The sequence below is a fragment of the Leptonotus elevatus genome, chromosome 1 (genome assembly GCF_054856555.1).
Source record: "Leptonotus elevatus isolate MCC_2025b chromosome 1, RoL_Lele_1.0, whole genome shotgun sequence".
Lineage (NCBI taxonomy): Eukaryota > Metazoa > Chordata > Actinopteri > Syngnathiformes > Syngnathidae > Leptonotus > Leptonotus elevatus.
Window position 1 is genome coordinate 9,551,074 of NC_141239.1, and position 23,453 is coordinate 9,574,526.

The following is a 23,453-nucleotide window of genomic DNA, read 5'->3' on the forward strand; positions in this document are numbered from 1 at the left end:
CGTCGCGGACCCACTCACAGACAAAATGTTTTTCATGGTGATGACAAAGATGTTGTAGGCAATGAGGAAATCCCAGTAGTGGAGAATCTTCTTGATGGGCTTGAGCAGGAGCTCGCCGCCGAAGAGCAGGAAGTAGAAACACGCCACCAGGTAGCCCATGCAGAACACGCTGATGCGCGTGGTGCCCGTGATGAAGATGATGGTCAGCACGAACCAGAACAGATAGCTGAACATGATCACCTTCAGCATGTCTAAGTACGACCTGCAAGGGCACAGTTGAGAGATAATGAGCTGCTGCTGCTCAAAGTGCAACACAACTTGGACCACATACCATGCAAAATGAATACGGTTCTGGTATAGAGGGGTGGGGGAAGGGTGTGGTGCACTGCAAAAACTGAAATCTTAAGTAAGATATAACTTCTTAAATTCAACCTAAATTAGACAAGTTATTTTTACTTAAAATGAAATTGTCAGACAAAATCATTGTGGTTATTTTAAAATACGTATTACTTAATTATCTTATATGTCTTGGCATTGAGTGTTAACAGACAGTTTTAAGTAGTGTGAGGCTTAAAACAAGCATTTTCCACATTTTAAGATGACAACTAACCAACATCAAAGGCCCTGAAATGGGGTTTCGTAAATTGAATGTTCTTATTTTAAGATTTTGCATAATCTAGTAAAAAGATAAAAGTATGGAAACAATCAGACAAAAGTGCACTATAGCTTTATGTGGTTTGTTACATTATATATTTAGTAAGCTCATTTTTCCTTGTTCCAGTACCAGGTCAGACTTTGAGGTTGTGGGTTCAATCCCAAAGACAATAAAAATAGAACCTGCTTTTTCAAAATCTTACAGGTAAATTTAAGTAAAATTTTCTTGCTCGGTGGCAGATAATTTTGCTTATTTGAAGTAATAATTTTCTTATTTTACTAAAAAATTTTCTTAAATTTTCTACTGTCCTTTTTGCAGTGTGATCATATAAGCCAGGTGAATCCAGAGGAGATTTCCAATTTAAAACCCAAGTGTGGCAAAAGGCTCAAGTTAACAGGAAGGGAATTACAAGGGCCACTGGAAACAAAAACCATCACTTTGATTTTTATCTCATTAAAATAATCTCAAATAAAATATCGTCAACATAACAAAAAGTTGTTCATGTTTGCAATTGTTGCACATGATTTCCTTGTGTCATTGTGATACTCAGGACGTATACTCGAAAGGCAAAGTGCACACCTATCAGTTGTACAGCGCAGTGCTCGTCTACATATCGGCTAAATGCAACCGCACGCGTGGCAGCTTCCATTACACGTGATGGATGCGGTGAAAACATAGGAAGCAGCGTTCATTTGACGGCCTGTTTGGGTTGATCAATCGGTGCCTTGATGGGTGAAAATACCTTTTCCATACTTGAAAGCTATTTATTGAGTTAGAGCACAGGGGGAAAAAGTGCCTAAGTAGCGCAGTGACCGACAGAGTGTTTTTGCAGATTATGGATTTCTACCCCCACCTTCCACCCTTGTATCCGTAATTTGATCCTGGAGGGGGAAACGGCAATGGAATAAGTGCAGAGCGGCCGTGGCGTGCTCTCGACCTCGCGGCGAGGTCTTGTTGATGGACGCAGAGTGCGTTAATAAAAGACGTGTCCACTTTGTGCGGCAAAACATTGAAATATGAAGCACATGCGATTAATGGTTGCGGACGACTCGGTATGCCTAACACGGCTTGGCCTGCACCTCAAAAGGCTTGTATTGTTTTGTGCGACCTCAATAATCCATACACTGGGGACCCTAAACATGGGTAAGATCAGAGGCTGCGGGGCAAGTCGAAATGCTGGACTGGGTATTCTATGGCTGTCACCAACGAATCTTTTGAGACTAATTTTTGTGGTCGACTTAACCAAGTTAGGCCAAATTTGTTCCCCAGCCATACAGCATTCTCAAGTCATGAAATGCTCCCAATGCTTCCTCATGAGAAGATTTGTAACCTTGAAAATCCAGGCAGTTACTTGTTAAAGTTTTCAATTGACTTTTTTTTTAATAAATACTGATGACCGTGTCAAGATGTCTATTGTCTAAAATAAAAAATAAAACTTCAACATTTTACAAATCTGAAAAAAGTTGTTCATTAAACATATGCTGAAAGGAGTTTGTATTTTGCTTGGAGTTTGTATTTTTTTTTTAAGTTTGACGCCAATATTTTCCCTTTCACTGAAAATAAATAGTGGCTCCAAATATTGGTTACCAGCCTCGTTTGATTACTAATTATCAGTATTCGTACCGGGGGGAAAAAAACATATTGGTCTATCTCTAATCGATATTATTGCAATATTAAACATGCACATAAAGAAATGACATTTTTATTATGTAATGAAAAAAATACTTTTTAAAAGTTATTTTGTTAGTAATAATAATGCCCCTAGGTACTTATTGGATGATGATGCACATTTAAGAATCCACCTAATTGGTGAAAGTGATTTATTGCACATCTTCGCAATAAACATATGAGATGTTCCATTATTGTGATGACGATATTTTTTCGGTACATATATTGTGCAGCCTTAAAGCTACTCTCTGTAACAATTTGGCAAAAAATATTTTTACAATAGCCTTTTTATTTGATAATTTATGACCCAAAAATCTTCTAATTAGTAGATGAACACCTTAGCTGTTCACTGGGTACTCCTGCAAACCTCTGGCCATTAGTTTTCAGACTGGATTCGGGTTCAAATTTCCCACCCTGTGTCTGCGGATGTGACATCACATGCGCATTGTGTACGTGAAGAAGGGTGTGTGCAGTTTCATTTTTCATCAACAGGTGGCAGTAGTGATTCGAAATTGAATTTTCTGTGCTCAGTAGCTTTAACTCAAATTAACTTAGCAACCCATATACAGTACAGTACCCCGTAACGAAAAGCTGGCAGCAAACGTCGTACCTGCAGTGGATGAAGTCTGGGACGGGGTTGTGTACGCTGAAGGAGGACGCGTCCAGGTCCCTGCAGATCTCCACGTTGTCTCCGGCCATGATGCGCACGGCCGCCTTGTTCTCGTCGTCAAACACTTGCCTCTGCATGGAGGCGCACAGCAGCAGCATGAAGTCGTCTGGAGAAAAGAGGCCCGCGCTCGTCTTAACTGGGCTGCAAATGCGGCGGAAGAAAGGTTAGGAGGAGGGGGAGGCGTCGGGACGTACAGATGAGGAAGGACGGATTGGGCCTGGAGAGGAAATCGGGAACGTAGAGCCACTTGACCACTTTGGAGTCAGTCGTGGAGCTCGGGAATCTCCAGGGATAGTCTAAAAAAATGGGAAAATACAAAAATATTGATTTTGGACACATGCAATAAACAAGATTTCAATATTTTGAATAATTTAATGAAATTGTCATTTAATATAAACAAAGGAATATTATTTAGAATAAATATACATATCTATTTGAATTTTTGATTGTTATTGATATTTTAAAAATTTGCGTTTGCGGACCTTTACAGGCCGCAGGGGGGATCCCGATGCAGACGAAGTACTGGAAGGTGAGCATGCAGGCCAGGAAGCAGCAGTACTTGGGCCAGATCTCGGCCATGGCCTTCCTGCGGCGCCGGAACATGACGATGATTAGAGCGAAGGCGTGCAGCATGGCGTAGAAGTCCATACGCTGGCCGATCACGTTCACGCCCAGCAGCAGGCAAGTCTGCCGAAGGATGGAAAGAAGGAGATCTTTATTTATTCATGTGATGACGTGTTAGCCGGATGTGAAAGAGAAAAGCAAAGCCACCTCTAGTCCGAACTTGTAGAAGAAATAGTTGATGAAGTATTTGATGAAGCACACGATGCCCACGTCCAGGTGCTGGCGCGTCACGTCGTGGAAGATGATGCGGGCGGCGGGAGGCGACAGCTTGTTCCTCAGACGAAAGTACAACTGGTGGCGGTAGATGGTCACCTCGAACGCCAGCACCGCCAGGATCAGGAGGTTGTGCTGTAAGCCGCGCACAAACACACAAAACTTCAATATAGACCTTGGTCATTTTGGTGTATTTTTCTTTTGTTTTGGTTCATTTTTATGAACAATTTTATTTTGCAAGCAAATACTGCATTGACTATAGCAAGTCTATTTCTGCTTCTGCAATGTCAAAGACTGTGCGCCTCCCTCCTGTGCTGGCTTTAAAGGGGATGAGAGGAGCTGCTTCAATTGGTAATTAAGAGGGCTATGTTTACTCTCACAATGGCGCAAACACCCCTTTTTAACGGCATTGGTCTAAAAAAAATGATCAAAAGAAAGAAAACTCACCCATGCACTGGACACAAAAATAGGTACCCTCCATCTTCATATTTTTCCCCAGTGAAATCTTACGGAAATTCCATTAAAACGAAAACTTAACTCTTTTTTTTTTTTAAATATAAAAATAGCACTCCACAGTATTGTACTTTATAAAAATATATAGTACATTATTTAATAACATTTAAAGAATTAAACAGTTTGTGCATCATGATTTCATAGCGCAACATTGATGCTAGTGGTTTGATTAAATTATGTATAAACTTCAACTGGAATTGACAATAAACAGCTTGAAGCAAGCACTTGGCTTCTTTTTTGAAGAAGTGTTCACCGTCTGCTTCTTGTTAAGAAGTTCGCTGCCTCCATTTAGTGTCTGGAATGCACATTTTTGCTTGCAACTAAGGACAGAAAATATTGTGAACAACTCGTAAGTTGAGGTAGCACTGTATTTTTATCATTTTAATTATTGAAAACAATTCTTGAGACAAGATTAAAAACTCGAACAAAAATTAAAAAAAAAACAATTTCGTTAACGGAATAAAATAAAAACAAACATGCTTTTTAATAAACAAAAACTCACTAATACGCAATTTTATGTTTACAAAACTAACTATAATTATAGCTCAAATGTCCTTCGTCTTATAGTCTTTGGTAGTTAATTCAATACATGAGCCTTTGGGGATGATTTTAAACACGATTTATTCAACCAGAATAAGGACGTTTGAAAGTGTGTCAGTTATGCCATCTAGTAACAGCCAATAGAAAAGCACCTTCAGATGACGTCGCTCCTAGGCGACAATTATGCGTGCTTGATTTTTGGCTCCAATGGCTCGGCTTGCCCGCTTTTTCACTCACAATGCAACACTAGGTAAGAAATTTGTTACTTTTTTAATTTTACCATGGTGTTTATCAAAGTAACACTAAGGAACTTTTCAACTTTAATCAAATATTTTCATAACACGTCTGATGAAACATCGACATAAAACTAGTTGAATGGTACCTTTGCCATGGCCTGAGGGGGTCTGTATCATTTTGACTGGCACTAAACAACTTTGAGGAGGATGGTAGAAACACTGCCACACAACAAAACTACAAATGTGTTGACTGCTTTATTGCATACGTTCCCCCTTTACTGATTCGTTACAAAGACAGAAGTCAAATTGATTAGCGTGAGCTCAAAAACGACGCAATGCGCTTGTCCTCATGGGAAATGTGGTCTTGCTTCAGGCATAACATTACTGCTTTTGTCCATATGGCGCCGCCATAATCAACATAAACTGAAAGTTTCTTAGTGCCTCTTTAAATATTGCACACAAGTAATTTAAAACAACAAAAACCTAAAACTAATACCGAAACTAACTAAAACTAAGCATTAAAAAAATAAAAATAATAAAAACTAACAGAACCACCTTGAAAACTAATTGAAACGAACTAAATTTAAAAAACTAAACTCAAAACCAATTAAAAACTAACTAAAATAAAAATTCCAAAACTGTAATAACCCTGGACTTGGGCCAAAAATACCTTCAGCTTATTCAATTTTAACTTATCTTATTCAATTTTATGGGGTATACGATTGGGTAGAGCAGGGATCCCATAAGTGAATCCCAAGGACCAATTGTGGTCTCCACTCACCCTGATGTAGCCCAGCAAGTCGTCATTCTTTTGCAGGCCAACCCAGTTAGCAGGATCCACCAGTCCGCTGTAGAGCAGAGAGCCCTGCATCTCTTTCTCCTGCTCGGTGGTGTAGGCCGCAGGCTGTCACAGGGAACACACAGAATGGTTCAACACTACTCGCGGCGCTGACTGTTGTCATCAAGCCAATCATTTCTCACCATGGTGCAATTCTTAGAGTAAGTGAGCGGCTTGATGGACTTGAGCTGGTACAACATCTTGCACACGATGATGACGCACGTCCAGACGCTGCACACGTTGGACGCCAGGGGGCGATACTGGCTGTAGGGCAGCGCAAAGGCCCACGACGCCAGGAACACGTAGTTGAGCAAGGACACCTGTGTGGCGGGCAAAATGTTAGCGTAGCAACTGTTAGCAAGTTAGCATGTCCAATTTCAAATTGAACCCGAAAAGGGGCTAAGATGTCAAATCAATTTTGATCTGCCTCAGCGCTTTTTGTACTTGGGTTGTGATGGAAAATCGTTATTTTGTTTTCCCGTGTTCATAATGTTGATTATCAAACTCAGACAATGAGATCGGTGAAATCAGGATTTATTTTTACATAAGCTTATGGACACATGAGATCGGCTAAACTCCGCCATTGTTGTCCCAATTGTGTGTCGCTCCTCTTGTCTCAAGCACTAATACCCTTTCGTGACTTTTCAAACCCCTCCTCTTAGACAGTCACATGATACATCAATACACGTCACCAAACTTCCCTCTCCAGTCTTGTCCTTGAGGGAAGAGTGAAATACAAAACAGATAATAAATCTTCAGCTCGTATCCTAGTCCACTACAGATGTGGGTAAATAATTGGTCCCGGCACCTCCTGGACCAGATAATTTATGGACAGAGCTCTGCGTGAACTTCCAAACATTCCTAATACATAAATAAAAAGAAACAACTTAGACATCTCTTTCCCAGAGAAGAGAACAATGGACTATAGATTGAATAACATATGAATTAACTGTTGTCTTATTATTACACAGCTCTAACTAAAATCAAAACGGTTAAAATATAAATCGAAACAGTAAAACAATGTTAATAATGTTAACAGTTGCCATCCTGCTATATGTTATCAAAACAAATGTTAGCTTGTTAGCATTTTATCGATTTTAATTTGTAGTAGTAGCACAATCTGTACTTACTGTAGGTCGCTATCTTGACATATGATACAGTATGTTAGCATATTAGCATTACCTATCACAGTAGGGTTTAGCACTATAAGCACACTGAGGCACAAAATGCTCCAAAATTAAAATTTTGGGTCCTAACCAGGGTTATTATAGTTTTAGAATTTTCATTTTAGTTAGTTTTTATTTTGTTTTGATTATTTATTTATTTTTCAATTTAGTTAGTTTTAATTACAAACCCAATTCCCAAAAAGTTGGGACACTATACAAATTGTGAATAAAAACGGAATGCAATTATGTGGAAGTACCAAATTTCAATATTTTGTTCAGAATAGAACATTGATGACTGGTCAAAAGTTTAAACTGAGAAAATGTATAATTTTAAGGGAAAAAAAATGTTGATTGTAAATTTCATGGTGCCAACAAATCTAAAAAAAAAGTTCGGACAGGTAGCAATAAGAGGCTGGAAAAGTCAATTGCACTTATAAAAAACAGCTGGAAAACCAGTTATCACTAATGAGGTCCATTAGCAACTTGATTGGAGTATAAAAAGAGCTTCTCGGAGTGGCAGTGTCTCTCAGAAGCGAAGATGGATAGAGAATCACCAATTCCTCCAATGTTGCGCAGAAAGATAGTGGAGAAATATCAGAAAGGTGTTTACCAGCAAAAAATTGGCGGTTAATCATCATCTACAGTGCATAACATCATCCAAAGATTCAGAGAATTTGGAACAATACTCTGTGTGTAAGGCCGCTGAACGGCCGAAAAATCATATTGGATGCCCATGATCTTCGGGCCCTTAAACGGCACTGCACCGCAAACAGGAATGCTTACTGTAAGGGAAATCACAGAAAGGGCTCAGCAATACTTCCAGAAAACATTGTGGGTGAACACAATCCAGCGTGCCAGCCGCCGTTGTCAGATTAAACTCGACAGTACAAAGAAGAAGCCATTTCTAAAGATGACCAAGAAGCCCAGGCGTTTCTCTGGGCCAGGGGTTATTTAAAATGGAGTGTGTCAAAGTGGAAACCTGTTTTGTGGTCAGTTGAATCATGATTCTTTGTGGAAAAACTGGGGCGCTATATCATACTGACTAAAGAGGACAAGGACAACCCAAGCTGTTATCAGCACTCAGTTTACATAGGGTTGCATGAGTGCGTGTGGCATGGGCAGCGTCCACATCTGGAAAGGCATCGTCAATGCAGAAAGGTATATTCAGATTGGAGAACAACACATGCTCCCATCCTGGCATCATCACTTTCAGAGAAGATCGCGCATTTCTCAACACGATAATGCCAGACCACATGCAGCACCAATTACAACATCATGGCTGCGTAGGAAAAGGATCCGGGTATTGAAATGGCCAGCCTGCAGTCCACTTCTTTCACTTCTAGAGCACATCTGGCGCATCATAAAGGGGAAGGTGCAACAAAGAAAGCCCAAGACAGTTGAACATTTAGAGAGACGCGTGTTAGACAAGAATGGGACAACATTCCTATTTCTAAACTTGAGAAACTCGTCTATTCGATCCCCAGACGTTTGCAGACTGCTGTAAGAAGAAGAGGGGATGCCTCACAGTGGTGAAAATGGCCTTGTCCCAACTTTTTTGAGATTTGTTGACACCATGGAATTTAAAATCAACATAGTTTTCCGTTAAAATGATAAATGTTCTCAGTTTAAACTTTTGACCTGTTCTCTACGTTCTATTCTAAATAAAATATTAAAATTTGGCACTCCCCCAAATGCATTCAGTTTTTATTCACAATTTGTATAGTGTCCCAACTATTTTGGAATTGGGTTTGTAGTTTTCAGGGTGTTTGTTAGTTTTTATTAGTTTTAGTTATTTAATAAATGTTTAGTTTTAGTTAGTTTCAGTATTAGTTTTAGTAAAAAAAAAAAAAAAAGTGTATTACTTGTGCACAATATTTAAAAAAACACCATGGGAGCGACGTCATCTGAAGGTGCTTTTCTATTGGCTGCTGCTAGATGACGTCACTTCTTTGTGACACACTTTTAAACATCCTTATTCCAGTTAATATCAAAATAAATCTACTTAAAATCACATTTAAAATCATCCCTACATGCTCATGCATTACATTTATTACCAAAGACTAAAATGAAGGACATTTTTACAATTATAGTTAGTTTTCGTTTTTTTTTTTTTTTTTTTTTAAATCATTTTAGTTTTTAATTTTTTTTCGTTAACGAAATTATTTTTGGAATTTTAGTTGTACTTTTTTCAATAGTTTTAGTGAAATAAAATAACCTTGGTCCTAACATGTTGTTACCTCTCGGATGGAGACCAGTACGATGTAGCAGGATACAAGCTTGATGATGTGGATCTCCAGCAGCCACCAGATGAACAGCTGAAGTTTATGAAAGTACTCGAGGAACTTGAGGAAGAGCACGGTCAGCCGGTCCACCACGAGGTGCCATTTGCTCTTCAGGTCTGGAAACAACAGTGGCTGCTTTATAAAACTTCAGTCATTTCTGTTACATTATTAATGTGAGGAATGTTCAAAGCAGAATCACTACTTGCAGGTGAAAATAAGTCTGCAGGTGCCAATATGTATTGCAAGTAAAATGCTGTAGTAGCCAACTAATGTTGCGGCTTTGATGAGATCAATGAAATGTCTTATGGATCTTTTACTACCTTTAAAAGTGAAAATAAGTGTGTGACTTGGTTGGTCTCGCCCCCTTGTGTTGCTATTTGTACCCACAAACTAAAAAAAAAAAAGGTAGTAAAATCTCAAAAGACCCAATTATCTACTCTTGCTCATCATACGGGACCCAGTGAAATTTGACCTTGAGACTTTTTCACACAGTGACACTACAGTGATAATGGAATAAGATAAACAGATGTGTGATGACTGTGTGGTGTGATGTATAAAATACTTATTTGTCACTGACGACTGGGTGGTATAAGTGTGCTTTGGGAGTTAAACTTCACAGCCCTGTGCCACCCATTGAGGCATTTTACGACCTCAGAAAGTGAAAAACTGCAAGGGGTTGGGCCTTCCCCCTCCCACTCTGTGTTAGTACATTTTATAGAAACCAAGGAGCAATCCCTGCTCTAACAAAATCATCAGGTTCCAATAATATGGTCCCCTTAAAATAAAGTGTTAACCGTCTTGTGAATAGTAAAAATAAAAATCCATCGAAATGGAAGAGATTTTTTTTTTACAACAAACACGAAAAAACTCATTAAGTTCTTTCGCAGAGGTACTGATTTTATATTATCATTCCATTCCATTGCAAATACACTCAACAAGTAACAGACTAAAGTGTGTGTTTGAGCTATGCACGGTGTCAGAACTGAAAACGCCACATAAATCTGGGCCAGACAAAAAAACGCACACTGGACGGACCGCCGCCACTTTGGGGGCGCTGATTAACGGGCGCACTTTGGTCCGTGGGAGTCACGTAAAATCCTCCAGGCGGGATATATCTCCCTCACCTCACAAACTTGTTTAAAACTGCATCATAATGGATTTAAATGAATTAATTATCTAAAAGTTGTTACCCTGCGAACGTCATTCTTTCAGAAACGTGACGAGCTGGAACAAGCTGGCGGCACTCCTGTTTTGTGTTTAGAGCAACTTGAACCTGGATGGTAATAAGCATTATAAACCTCTTCATGTAGCCTGTGTAAGCTGGACTTTTTCCACCTTTTTCCAGCCAGTTGCTATTCTTTATAAACAACACAACATAAAAATATCACACCTTCTCAGGCACAATCATAAACGTGACAGAGTTGGAATTTTGACTGCCAGGATGTTGGTTAAGATTCCACCACATGTAGAGCACCACAAGCAACTTTTATGCAGTCTGCCAAAGTTGGTAATTTTCCACCTTTTTCCAGGTTGTTGTGCTGACAAATTATATGGAAATTGTTTCGCAGCCAATATTCCTCCTTATGAGGTCTTATCAGAACCACAACAAAACTGTAACTATGGAGGACCAAAAACGCCAAAATAAAAAAAAATTATACAAAAAAATAATATAAATGGAAATAAAAATAAACAAATAAAAGTAAAAATTAATTTCAAACAATTAATTTTTTTTTAAAAATAAATGTGGAAATAAATACATAGATAGAATTGAATATCAATAAATAAAAGTGCTCTGCAGACACTGTAAGCATGAAACGCATCATGAAATGTTAATCAAATGAGGGGGAGGGTCCTAAGTAGTATTCGGCCACCGAAAATATCCCGCACAAAATTGCTATTTTTGCCATTTTCGGCATTCGGTTGAAATTAAATTAAAGCCGAAAGAATATGGCCAAAATAGGTTGTGGTGACGCAAGCAAAAGCGTCTGTTTGAATTAAACAGCGAACGCGTGGGTGAGTGTCCACTGTCCGCCTTTTCTTCTCGCTGGCTTTTCACCGTTTGAGTTTGCACCTGTCGGTCAGAGCAGCTTCCGGGGTTATTGTGTACACCGGAGGAGAGGGGCGTCGCTTGGTGTACGACATTTAAGTTGGTCGAAAAAAGACAGAACTGCCGTGTACTGCAGTACAGGTGAGACACTCTTCCTCCCGAAGAGCCTAACCTTTTTTTCTTCTTTTTTTTTTACCCGAACGCTTCCACTTTTTCACCGGCATCCCGGTGGCCGTGCTAAATACTTTAGCTAATGCTAGCACTATTGCTATCAACAGTTTTAAACACGGAAACACTTTCCGCTATCTCCGGGTAGCGGCAGACCTGTACAGGACGCTGTGTGTAACTTTGCAGTTTGTTCCCGAAGCTGATTAGATGGTGCGAACAAATATATTTATTTATTTTGAATCGTTAATGAATATGTGAATGTGCCAATTTTAAGTGCGCCACACCTTGTCCCGCCGCACGTATCCGTGCGAACTACATTGACTATAAAGCGCAATCGCACCGCCAGAAAATGCTCAACCCTCGTTTGGTGTTTAATGTAACATTAGCCAACATGTCTGCGGTTAAAATGCCAATGCGAAATAAATATTTTCGAATAATATTATATTTTTAATTAAGTATAACAAATGCAATTATAGTAAAGATTGGCATAATTTTTTTTCTGTGTTTCGGTTTTCGGCTAAGCATTTTTAATTTTTGGTTTTCGGTTTTGGCCAAACATTTTCATTTTGGTGCATCCCTAGTCCTAAGTGTGTCTTGGGTTGGTGAACACAAATAATTGATTTTTGGGGGGCTTCACTATACACATGACATCATTATTTTTCTTTCCATTTTGAGTCAGGCATAAATGACGGCATTACACGGCAGTCGTACCTGAGCTCTGCTCAGTGCTGGGTTCCGGCTCGGTACCCATGCTGAAGCGCTGGCTGTCGTCCGTGCTGGACTGCCTGGCCTCGTAGAGGCTGCCGGGCTTGGTATCGCCGGCCGAAGAGGCGGAGTCGTCTGTCACCGACACCAGAGTCTGCTCGCCCTGCGTCACCTGCTCTTCCTCCTTTCCCCGGGACAGCGATGCATTTGCTGAGCTCCCGCTGAGCATGGTGAGGTCAGCCAGGCTGCCTTCCGGGTGAACCAGCCTGGTGGTGGACGCGGTTATTATTACATTTACAAGGAATGATACATGTTACATTATGCTACGTTATGTGCTTATGAGGACCTTCTATGGCTGTGTGTGTTTTGAAGTTCACGTTAATGTTGATTAGTTCATTGTAGGGAAAAGGTCACGTTCACGAACACTTTTTTGCACTTGAGTATTTCCTTCATAGTTAGCGCTACAGCTCCCTCACACTCACACACCCCTTAAGGAGGCCAAATACACATACCAAGAAACCGTTAAAAAATTTTGATTAATACATTACAGTAAAAATAATAAAACACGTGCATTCTCCCTCATTATTGTTAAACACTTTTTTTTAAATTGAAGTTCTCATAGTATAAAAATGCACTTTAGTGTGGTTTTCTATTAATAATATGCTTCTCTCCGGCCTGTCTACAATCCAACCAGGTATGAAAAAAGTCAGTCAGACTTCTTTAGCTTTCTCCTCCTTTCTAAAATGTGTGCTTCAAAGGGCAGATTAAACTTCCGTGACTTGGTGACGTCAACAAGACAGGGAAGTGCACTCGACCCCGTCCCCTCGGGTTAGTGGCACCGCCTTTGGTAGAGGTTTGTGACACCCACAGAAATTAGAGAAGCTGACTGCTCCTTTTTTTGTTTTCCTGCTTACATACGGTCTGTGGAGAACAATGGGGAAACAACGATTTGGAATAAGTGGTTGCTTCCTTCGTCCAAGTCTTTGAGAAGACAGTGGATTCATTTTATTTTTGAAGGACGTGTACCAACAGCATTTCTTGAAGGACTGTTCTGTTGATGAAAAGCGTGTTCAGAGCTGGATTTGCAAACATAATGGTTCGGTCCCAGCGGTGTGTGACACGACTGAAAGATGTTTAACATTTGATTTAGCCTTCCTTCCTATCCTTTCAATTAGTGATGTGCCATATCATACCTTCTACCATATCACTGGTGTATTTTAGTGCCTAAAGTGGGAGCTACTTTTGTCGTGTAGAGGTTTGTTTGGTTACAAAAGGTCAGATATGATAAAGCAGACGATGGTTGGATAATACTGAAGCGGTGGCGTATTGTTTTGCCAAGATTGAATCTGTGGTGGTTATTTTGCCGTGACTGGGAACTCGCCACCTCGTTGACATGCCTTTTTGATGCTAACCGGCCGCTGTGGCCTCGACGAGACGGCTTGCACGTTGCAATCGCACTGTGGCTTAATTGTGCACATTTGTGTTATTTATAACCGCTTGTAAATGTCTACAAGCATTCACGGCACATCAGAGACATTCACGGCAAAATAACGCTCGCAGGAGAGTTGCCGGCTACGGCAAAATAACCACTGCCTAAACATTCGCAAACTGACACTACAACATAGTATCTGTAGTAACGTTATGCTACTTTTTCTTACGATAAAACGTTATGCCACTTTTCCACATATTAAAATAGTTCTCAAATGTGTAAAAGGCATGTCTGTCTGGCTCAATTGGTATGGTTGTACCACACTGCTCTTGCTCGCCATGGCCGAGTCGTTTCCATTCGCAACATTAGCACATGGCTACCGAGCCGAAATCACAGCCCCTTCGAGAGAGAAGGGTAAGGCCTAGGCAGCTATTTACATAAAAGTGACACGCCCCTAAAACAGGCTGTTTTGAACAGAGCGTTTTTTTTGTTGTTGCTGATTTAGGGACAGCAAAAATATTAGATCCAAAGTCAATTTTGACGAATGCATGTCACAGACATGTCTTTTACACATTTGAGAACTATTTTAGCATGTGGAAAAGTTGAATAATATGAGACCTTTAAGAATCTCACTCGTACATTTAGTTACTTCCTATATATGTAGCGCTGCTGCTCCCTCGACCCGATAAAGGGGACACACAAACTCACATTACAAGGGACTGACTGATATTTATATTTGGTTCAGCAAAATTATTGCACTTTTATTCCATAAAAAGCCAATAATAAATAGCTGCGTGGTTTTAGGAAGCTTCTAAAACAAAAGTTGAAGAAAATCAAAGTTTCTTGAGTTTTATGAAGATCACTGAACATTAACTTCTGCCCCAGGCCAGCTAATAAATACTTACACCGATGTGCATCAATCAGCACCTTTATAGTAGCACAATAACAGTTTCAACAGCTCAATTATCTGCAGACATGCTATGAATTGTGATTTACTGCACTCGTCAACCTGCCACTTTTTGTCCTCATGAGCCCATAAACAAGACACCGCACACACGCACGCACGCACGCACACACGCGCACACTCGAGCTGATTCTCCAAGGGCTCTATTGCAATCGTTCGCTCTTGATTGAAGGATGGGAAGCGACGTTGCAACAGGCAAAGCAATGCAACATTCTCTGCGTTCTTGACAAAAATCCGACTTGATTTTTGGGTTTACGCTTGATCAAAGGGGGGTTGGCTGCATGTCACTCACAAGCAACTGCGATATCATTATTATTATTATTATTATTATTATTATTATTATCATGAGGATGCTCCCACTTACTTGTGTTGTTGACTGATTTTTTGCTTGATGCTGCTCGGGACAATAAAGTCGCACAGGGTCAGGAGAAGAGAAATTGACAACAGACAATGTATGTACGGAATAATAATGTTGCATTTAGGTGCTTAAGTTGTGGGGAGGCTTCAGGCTTAAAAAAAAAGAAGAAGACATTTTATGTCCATGCATGCTTGTCGACAGGTTTGTTCACCTAGATATAGCTTTAAAAAAAACTAACAAAAAAAAAAAAAAGAGGAGCTTTTCCAGGAGGATGTTAAAGAGGATTCAGCAATCGGGGCTACAGGCACAATGGAAGATACCAATGTCTTGTAAACAAGTACCCCAAATCACAAGAGAGTTGTGTTATTGCAGGCCATGTGGTAACAAGGAATTAAGGCGTAATTAAGGGAAGGGCATGTTGTAAGAAAGGACCAGTAGTTGGATGGGATGGGTTGAAAGGTAAGGTAGTAAGTGGTGAAAGAAGTAAAAGTCAGGTACCATAAGAGGGAAAAGGACAGATGGAAAGCAGAAACAGATTGTAAGATGGTGAGTAGGAACAGGGCAGGTAAAAATGGTGAGTTCCAGAAAATTGGGAAATCTAACATCTCCAACTTCTGACCAGGCAAAAGAGAATTATATCACAGATAGAACGCTAAACAGTATGCATAATTCTCTGTTGTACTTTTGTGTTTTATTTATTACAGCAATAATAAGCAGTTATTGCTGCTTTTGTTCACATTCATATCTATATAAATATAATTCACAATATTAGCAAGGTCTTGTTTATTTATTACCGAAAAGCTACTTTATTGATACTTTCCATTTTTTTGCCAAATACAAATCTCCGGACTACTTCTTACATCTGTCTATATAGAATACATATTATTTTTAAAGCAGCACTAAGGAACTTTCAGTTTACGTTGATTATGGCAGCATCATATGGACAAAAGTGGTATTGTTATGTCTGAAGGAAGACCACATTTCCCATGAGGACAAGTGCATTGCGTCGTTTTTTAGCTCACGCCAGCGAGTGGATTCCGGGCCAATGTTGATCCTTGAAGGGTTAGGATTCACACATTAAGCATGGAAGAATGTTATATTAATGGAACATTAAGCCTTAATATTTTATTTCAGTGCTGTTCAAACATGAAACAGACTGCAACCTATTTGTTAAATGCAGTGGCTCAGTTATAAGCCTGAATTTTCAGCTAAATAAATACATTTTCATACAAATCTTACAGTGTACATGTACAAGTTTACTGATTAGTATTTTCTAAATTTTAGTTTAAAAAAAAATCGCAATAATCAATTTATAGATTCGGATTGGGATTAATCGGTATCGAATCGAATCGTGACCTATGAATCGTGATACGAATCGAATCGCCAGGTACTAGGCAATTCACACCCCTAGTACCATTCAACTAGTTTTAAGTCGATGTTTCATCAGAAGAGTTATGAAAATATTCTATTAAGGTTGTAAAGTTCCTTAGTGCTACTTTAAGGTATTTTCTATCATTTATGTATTACTGTTACTTATGAATGTGTGTCTATTGTTGCGACATACAATGCTTTTGACTATTCTTGCTACTTTTTCTTCATATTCACAACTGCTTATATACAATAGTATGTATTTTGTAGTATAGTCGTCTCAATATATTTTTAATGTAAAGATACTGCATTGATAAATGTAGATTGATGCTGTCAAAAGTTACCTTTGTCAATATATACTTTTATTCTATTCTATTAGTATCTATGCACCGTTTGCCACTTACAGCTCCAAGCGGGGCAATTTCCTACTTCCCAGCTGACTTAAATAAAGCATCAGGTCAAATAGTCGGTAGTAATTACAGCAAGGACAGATCAGATGGTGATCTTAGGGAAGAGGTGTGGGGAGTGAGTGTGGGAGGACCCAAGGCAGAGGGACAAGGGGAGAGTAGGGGACTTCACGTGTGAACCGGGAGGATGCAGATGGTTGCCACAAAGCGAGCCTGTTACCCACCTATTCATGATCAGATACACACGCCCGCTGACTTTAGCGTGGCTGCGAGAGGAAGAAGAGCGGCGGCGCAGAAAGAGATTACAGCGAGTCACACAAAGAGAAGCAAAAAAAAAAAAAAGCACCCCCAAAAAAAGACAGCAACAATGCCACACCACTGACTGTAACGTGTAACAACAAAACATGCGTTATGAACTGTATTCTAAATTAGGCATGTTTAAGGTCATTGGAACTGTGCTTGAACCGGTTCTTTATAATAACAGCCATTGTGCACATTAGAAATAAATGGAAAAATGGAAATGATCCAACAAAATGGTCAAGGTCAAACAAGTCCGCAGCGCACTCATTTAATTGACGTTGAAAGCTCAATAGAAATAAACGACTATAAATAATATATGCATGAACACATGCACATTTTTGGCATACGATTGTACCATTGCTCTTCCGACCCTTTTTTCACGATAATGCCAATAGAACAATTGAACAACAGAAATAAATTCAATGACTCGTAATCAGCAGTTTAAAAAAAAGAAAAGAAAAGGCAAAGGCACACTTGGCCATGTACTATCAAATAATTATTGAATGCTCCTCTTGCTAGTCATTCATGATAACCAACACCTTGCACAATACAAAAATAAATAAGACTAGAAACATCGCTTAAAAAAATAAGGACGCCAGTCTCATCAACAGAAGTTTTTGTTTGCCACAATAACGCGTCGATTATGCAGTCGCTAACCTCCAGCTTGCACGACCAATAAATATAACTGCTAGAAATAATCCATAGAGTACAAAAAAAAAAGTACATGTTACACTCTGTTCTATCATACAAATTCCCCTCTGGCCAGTTATTCATGATATCCACCACACTGTACAAGAGAAATATGAGAATGACAAGAAATTATCCATGGAAAAATGCATGTGCGCAATGAATGTGCACTATGATTATTCTATCACTCCTTTCATGAGTTATTCATTTCAATGACCAGCGTGCAATATATGAATGAATGAATGACTATAATTAATCCATAGAGTTAAGTGGACGTAATGTTATATAATTGATGCAGTCGCTCCTCTTCCCTGTTTTTTTTTATTTTTATTTTTTTTTTACAATAACCACTACTTTGCACAATAGAAATAGACACAATAACTGGAATTAATTCAAAGGGTTAAAAAAAAGAAGAAAATCCACAGCAACTTGGTCAATCCCTAGCACATGCAATGCACTCAGTGTTTCCCACATCATGTTAATACTTGGGCGGGCCACCCAAGTAAACTGGCCACCACACCCCAAGTAGATTTCAGGAAAATTTAATAAAAATATATATTTTTAAAAAACTAACAAAACGTGTCGCGACCACATATACCGCATGTAACATTAGTGCGCTGTCACTCACTTGTGGATCATGGGGTTAACGGAGACGCAAGTAGCAGTTAGGAGGACTGTTCCCCCCACCCCCGAGTCCACCCACCCAACTAGATTTCAAATCTGTGGGAAACACTGGCACTGTAGGTGATTGCTTCACTTTCCAGTATGTCACTATAACCACCCCCCCCCCCCCCCCTCTCCCCTGCTTGCACAGTACAAATAAACACGGAACAACTAGAAATAACACGTAAAAAAAAAAATACTACCATATAATTATCTTCTCACTAGTTAGATAACCAACACTTTGTCCAAATGACGGATTGCATCTCGAAAATCTCGGGTCACTCGCTTCTCAAGGCATGACTGTAGACAGAACGACCAGGAATAATCCCCAAAAAAAGACACTTGTCTCTCACCTGTAGATGTTGCTCTCCTCTTTGGCCACCACCGCTTGCAGGTCGGTGAGCTGCAGGAAGCGGTCGTGGAAGTAGTGCAGGTGCAGGATGCACACCAACAGGAAGGAGGTGGGGATGAAGATCCTGTTGAATAGCTCGGCCACTGAGAATTTCTCAAGGCCCAGATCCTTGAAACTGCACAGAGGGAATAAATAGTCTGAAGGATTTAAATTCCAGGAGGTGATGATGCAACACAGTGGAACCGAAGTTGACCTCACCTGTCTTTGTTCTCTGCCGAGTCGGATCTGAACTGGAAGGTGTAAACAGCGATGAGGACCAGCATGGTGTACACCACCACGGACATCCAGAAGTATTTAAGGATTCTTCGCCACCACTCGTAGTGCACCTGGGAATGGGAAAAGGGTCCGTTTCGGAGGTGTGGTACTTAATGGGCAGACGTTAACAGTGGCAATGTGTTCAATGACACAACGCGCTCAAGGGGACTGAGGGCGAAAGCTTTGGTTTTAGGGTGATTCGATTTGAAGCGGTCAATTTTTATGACGCGGCAATAATGGTCAGCACCGCCTGTCAGGGCGGTTATTGAATTTGCCATTTGGAAGGAGCAAAGCAATAGTGACATTGTGTGTAGCCATTTTGTTTGTGGAATGCTTAACTCATCTCATCTTTACGCAGGTGATGATCGAGATATAAGACACACTTGATGTAAAATATGACTTTATTGTAATTTTCATTTTTCTCTACCATTCATGACTTCATTATCATAAAACCAGCCAAAAATACATCTAATTGCCAAAGCTATCAATAACATTCATCAGGAGAAGGAATAAAGACCAGAATTTCATCTTTTGGTAAATATTTAATGGCTTAATTTTTCTACTTTTGTGACTTTATACGGTGATTTTACTATCATAAAATAAGTTACCTTTTCCCCAAAATTAAAACAACTACATTTGGACTGTTAAGCAAAGTATTCTTGTTTTTACCCCCAAAAATTTAAAGCCGCTTTATCAGAAAATATAAATTTTGTGATGTTATCCTTGTAATATTATTATTTTCATCAAATATTTTCCCCCCCGGAAAAACAATCTTATTCAAACAACAAATGTTTATTCCTGTAATATTACAACTGTATTGATAGAAACTTATAGACTTATTGTTGAAAGATGACATACTTCTTCTCTAAACTTTACATAATTGATATAAAAAAAAATATGACTTTGTGCCTGGAAAATGGTCTTTATGCTCAAAATGTTACTTTTTTATATCACGATTTCATTATTCTCATAAAATGTGATATTTTGTCTTTAAACTTAAGGACTTTATTCTTGTCACATTACAACTTAAATTGTGTAAAATTTTGATTTCCTTTGTCTTTTCAGTTTGCCCCTGCGGTTTATTATAATGGTGCAGCTATACATACCTGGTAGAGCACCACGCAGGAGAGGAACATCATCATGTAGATGATCTTGTACATGACGATGGTCCCCTCGAAGCTGACGAAGAAGAACATGCCGCCGCAGATGTAAATCCAGTACTTGACCAGCAGGGCCATCACCAAGTTGCCCAGCATCTGCATGACATCCTGCTCGTCCTCGGGCTTACGCTCCTCTTCCTCTATAGAAGACACAGAGGGTCAACCATTCGTTCATTCATTCATTTGTAATGTCACCACCTTCTGATTCACCTCTTATCTTTTGGTCCTCCACCTGAACACCTAAGAGATCCGCCTCCTCCTCCTTTTGCTTCTCTGACCTCTCGGTGAGCGTCTGCCTCAGCAGCAGCCAGAAGCTCAGCAGGCACAACACCTACAAGACACAAGAAAAAAAAAAATCATTAGCTACTGTATGCCTGCTCCAGACAACCACTTAAATTAACTAAATAACTAAGTTAAAGAAGTAAAGCAAGTAACTAAGTAAGGGAAGAAAGTGAGGTGAGGAAGTCTATAATAAAAAAAAGGGAAAAGAAGTAGGAAAAATAATAAAGACTTAAAAAAAACAAAGATAGTACAAAATATAAGAAGGCAAAGTCCGATCGATACCTGATATCATTCGTACCAACAAATCTACCATGAGATTCCATTCCATGCATCATGATTACTATGTGTTTATGTTTTTTAATGTATTTATGAAATGTGGTTGTTTTGTTGTTTTGTTTTTTCTGTGTTTGATTGTGGGGCACTGTTACACACCAAATTACCCTACAGGGACAATAAAGCTATTCTATTCTACTGTAAGTCTTTAGCCAAGTTAGTAAATAAAATATATATGGCCATAAGGAAGTTTAGAACATTGGCACTGTAAGTAATTTACTTGAGTAAGTTAGCATGTAAACTAATTAGAGCAAGTAACTAAGCAACTAATCAAAATAGGTCAAGAAAGTAGCTAAAGTAGTTTATAATAAATAAAATAAGCATGTGAATTTTTTCTTTTAATTATTAACAATCCAAGCAAGTATGTAAATAAAGTGAATACAATAAATACGGTATGTCCATAAGTATTGTAAAGTTAAGTAAGTAATTTAAGCAAGTGAATATGTAATTTCAGAAAGTAATTAAGTAAATTTAAAAAAATGTATGCTAATGAGTAAAGGCAAGTCAAGTCTAGTAATTTAAGACTTTAAATTACAGTAAGCAATTTAAGTTATCCAAGTAAATACATAAATCATACACTCAGACATATCATCAAACATCATTCAATCAAATCGTAAATGTCCATAAGTAAAGTAAATTTAAGTTATTTAAGCAAGTAAAGTAAGCAAGTTTATAAAGTAAGTAAGTAAGTAAGTAAAATCAACAAGTAAGCAATAACCAAGTAAGGATCAATAAACAAATAATGTAAGTAGTAAAATTAGTAAGGATCACAAAGTAAATAAGTAGGATCAGTAAGTCAACCAGTAAATAATTAATGTATGTATGTCAGTACTAAAATAAGTCACTAAGTCAGCAAATATGTTACAATCTACTTGCACAGGAGCCAAGTAACATAGTGAGCCACCAAATGGAGGTGTTCCCTCGTTTTGCGCTGGGGTTAGGTTCCAAAAGATGCCCGCAATAAATTAAATCCGCAAAGTAGTTAGCTTTATGTTTTACATTTATGATAAATGTTTTAAGGCTCTAAAACTCCTCACTCCACAGTTCATTCACTTTTCTCATCAAGGCATTTACATTTTCTCACATTTCTCTCTTGTTTAAACATTCTCAATGTTCAAACCTTCAGAAATTTTATAAAATAGGTACATTACTGTAAAATAAAATGCGTGTGAAATTGCACAAAAAAAATTCCGCGAAACAGCGAGGCCGCGAAAAGTGAACCGCGTTTTAGCAAGGGAACACTGAACCAAGTAAACAATAAGCATACATCTCACATGATAGTGGTTATACACAGTATAGAAAAAGATAAAAACCTTGGAGGAAATGGAGTGAAAGAGGTTATTCTTGGGCACGGACAGCCCCGGCACGTGCGTAATGCCCTCAAAGCTGAAGAAATACTGCAGGACGATCAAGAGGTTGCCGTAGGCCACCATGAAGGGCGACGACAACATGGCGTAGCGCCGACGGTCGCGCACCATCCACAGCATGCAGGACCAGATGAGGAAGACGAAGGTGAGCCACGAGATGTAGGTGATGCTCCACGCCTTGAGAACGCACGGAAGAAATGCTTCATATGCATTTTTTTTTTTCAAATATACATTTGACCCTCCCACGCCTCTTAAGTTGACAACTAGCTCACCATCATGGCGATGAGCGCGCAGATGTAGCTCTGTTTCATGATGAAGTGGAAAACTTTGACCATGGCGCCCACGCCTCGCCTCCTCAGGGCGCCCTCGCTTCCCTCAGACTTCTCCTCTCCCGACGGCGATTCACCCTCCTCGGGAGGAAGATTCACCATGTCTTCCTTCTCTGCTCCGGCGCACAAAAAATACAGTCCATTAATCCTAATACTTCCTCCTGGTGAGAAAATTGTCTACCTGTCGACTGATCTGTACAATGACCGACGGACCGGTCTCCTTTGTACTGGGGGGTGGCATACAGGTCCAGATAGCGCGGACCGTTGTCAGTCACAGTGAAGTCGAAGGATGTTCCGTTGGAGGCTAGCACAACCTGGTTTAAGGGAAAAAAGACAACACACATCACGGGGATTATTTTCAAAGTAAATCAGCAAGGAAATGTAAGATGTCGCAACTTTCGTCTTGTCCCATCAGATGTGGCCAAAGAATGTCACTCGCATGATTTGGTTGGCATGGTTTTTGCACCAGATGCCCTTTCTGATACATCCCAATTCCCAACCATTTCTTTTCCAGGTTTGGGACCGGCCGTGTCTGGATATTGGGCTCTGGCCGGGAACTGAACTCACATTGTCTGCATGAAAGGCATATACAACTACTACACCAGCGCTAGTAAAGGATGCAATTCATCCAAGTAAAAAGTTGAAGCAAGAAAATTAAGTATGCAACCAAAGTAAATAAAATAACAAATTAAAAAGATCATGTTCGCAAGTGCATAAAATAATACTCTAAGAAAATGAAGTATGTAACATGTGTAACACGAGTAATAACGAGCAAAATAAATAAGCAATTAAATATTAAGCAAAGAATGTTAAA

General features: G+C 39.3%; 1 protein-coding gene across 2 annotated transcripts in view; it reads right to left on the reverse strand.

Moving 5' to 3' along the window:
* Positions 1 to 23,453, reverse strand: part of piezo2b (piezo-type mechanosensitive ion channel component 2b) — an 84,238-nt gene that overhangs the window by 26,399 nt on the left and 34,386 nt on the right. For both annotated transcript variants that reach the window (XM_086075865.1, XM_086075855.1), the window contains exons 11-26: positions 22,821 to 22,953; positions 22,583 to 22,752; positions 22,257 to 22,487; positions 20,539 to 20,659; positions 20,275 to 20,468; positions 19,112 to 19,239; positions 18,855 to 19,028; positions 12,332 to 12,591; positions 9,361 to 9,521; positions 6,101 to 6,277; positions 5,901 to 6,023; positions 3,765 to 3,965; positions 3,476 to 3,680; positions 3,188 to 3,289; positions 2,934 to 3,099; positions 19 to 262 (exon numbers count right to left, since the gene is read on the reverse strand). In XM_086075865.1, the coding sequence (XP_085931991.1) occupies positions 19 to 262; positions 2,934 to 3,099; positions 3,188 to 3,289; positions 3,476 to 3,680; positions 3,765 to 3,965; positions 5,901 to 6,023; positions 6,101 to 6,277; positions 9,361 to 9,521; positions 12,332 to 12,591; positions 18,855 to 19,028; positions 19,112 to 19,239; positions 20,275 to 20,468; positions 20,539 to 20,659; positions 22,257 to 22,487; positions 22,583 to 22,752; positions 22,821 to 22,953 (2,790 nt within the window). The remainder of the gene's footprint in view (positions 1 to 18; positions 263 to 2,933; positions 3,100 to 3,187; positions 3,290 to 3,475; positions 3,681 to 3,764; positions 3,966 to 5,900; positions 6,024 to 6,100; positions 6,278 to 9,360; positions 9,522 to 12,331; positions 12,592 to 18,854; positions 19,029 to 19,111; positions 19,240 to 20,274; positions 20,469 to 20,538; positions 20,660 to 22,256; positions 22,488 to 22,582; positions 22,753 to 22,820; positions 22,954 to 23,453) is intronic.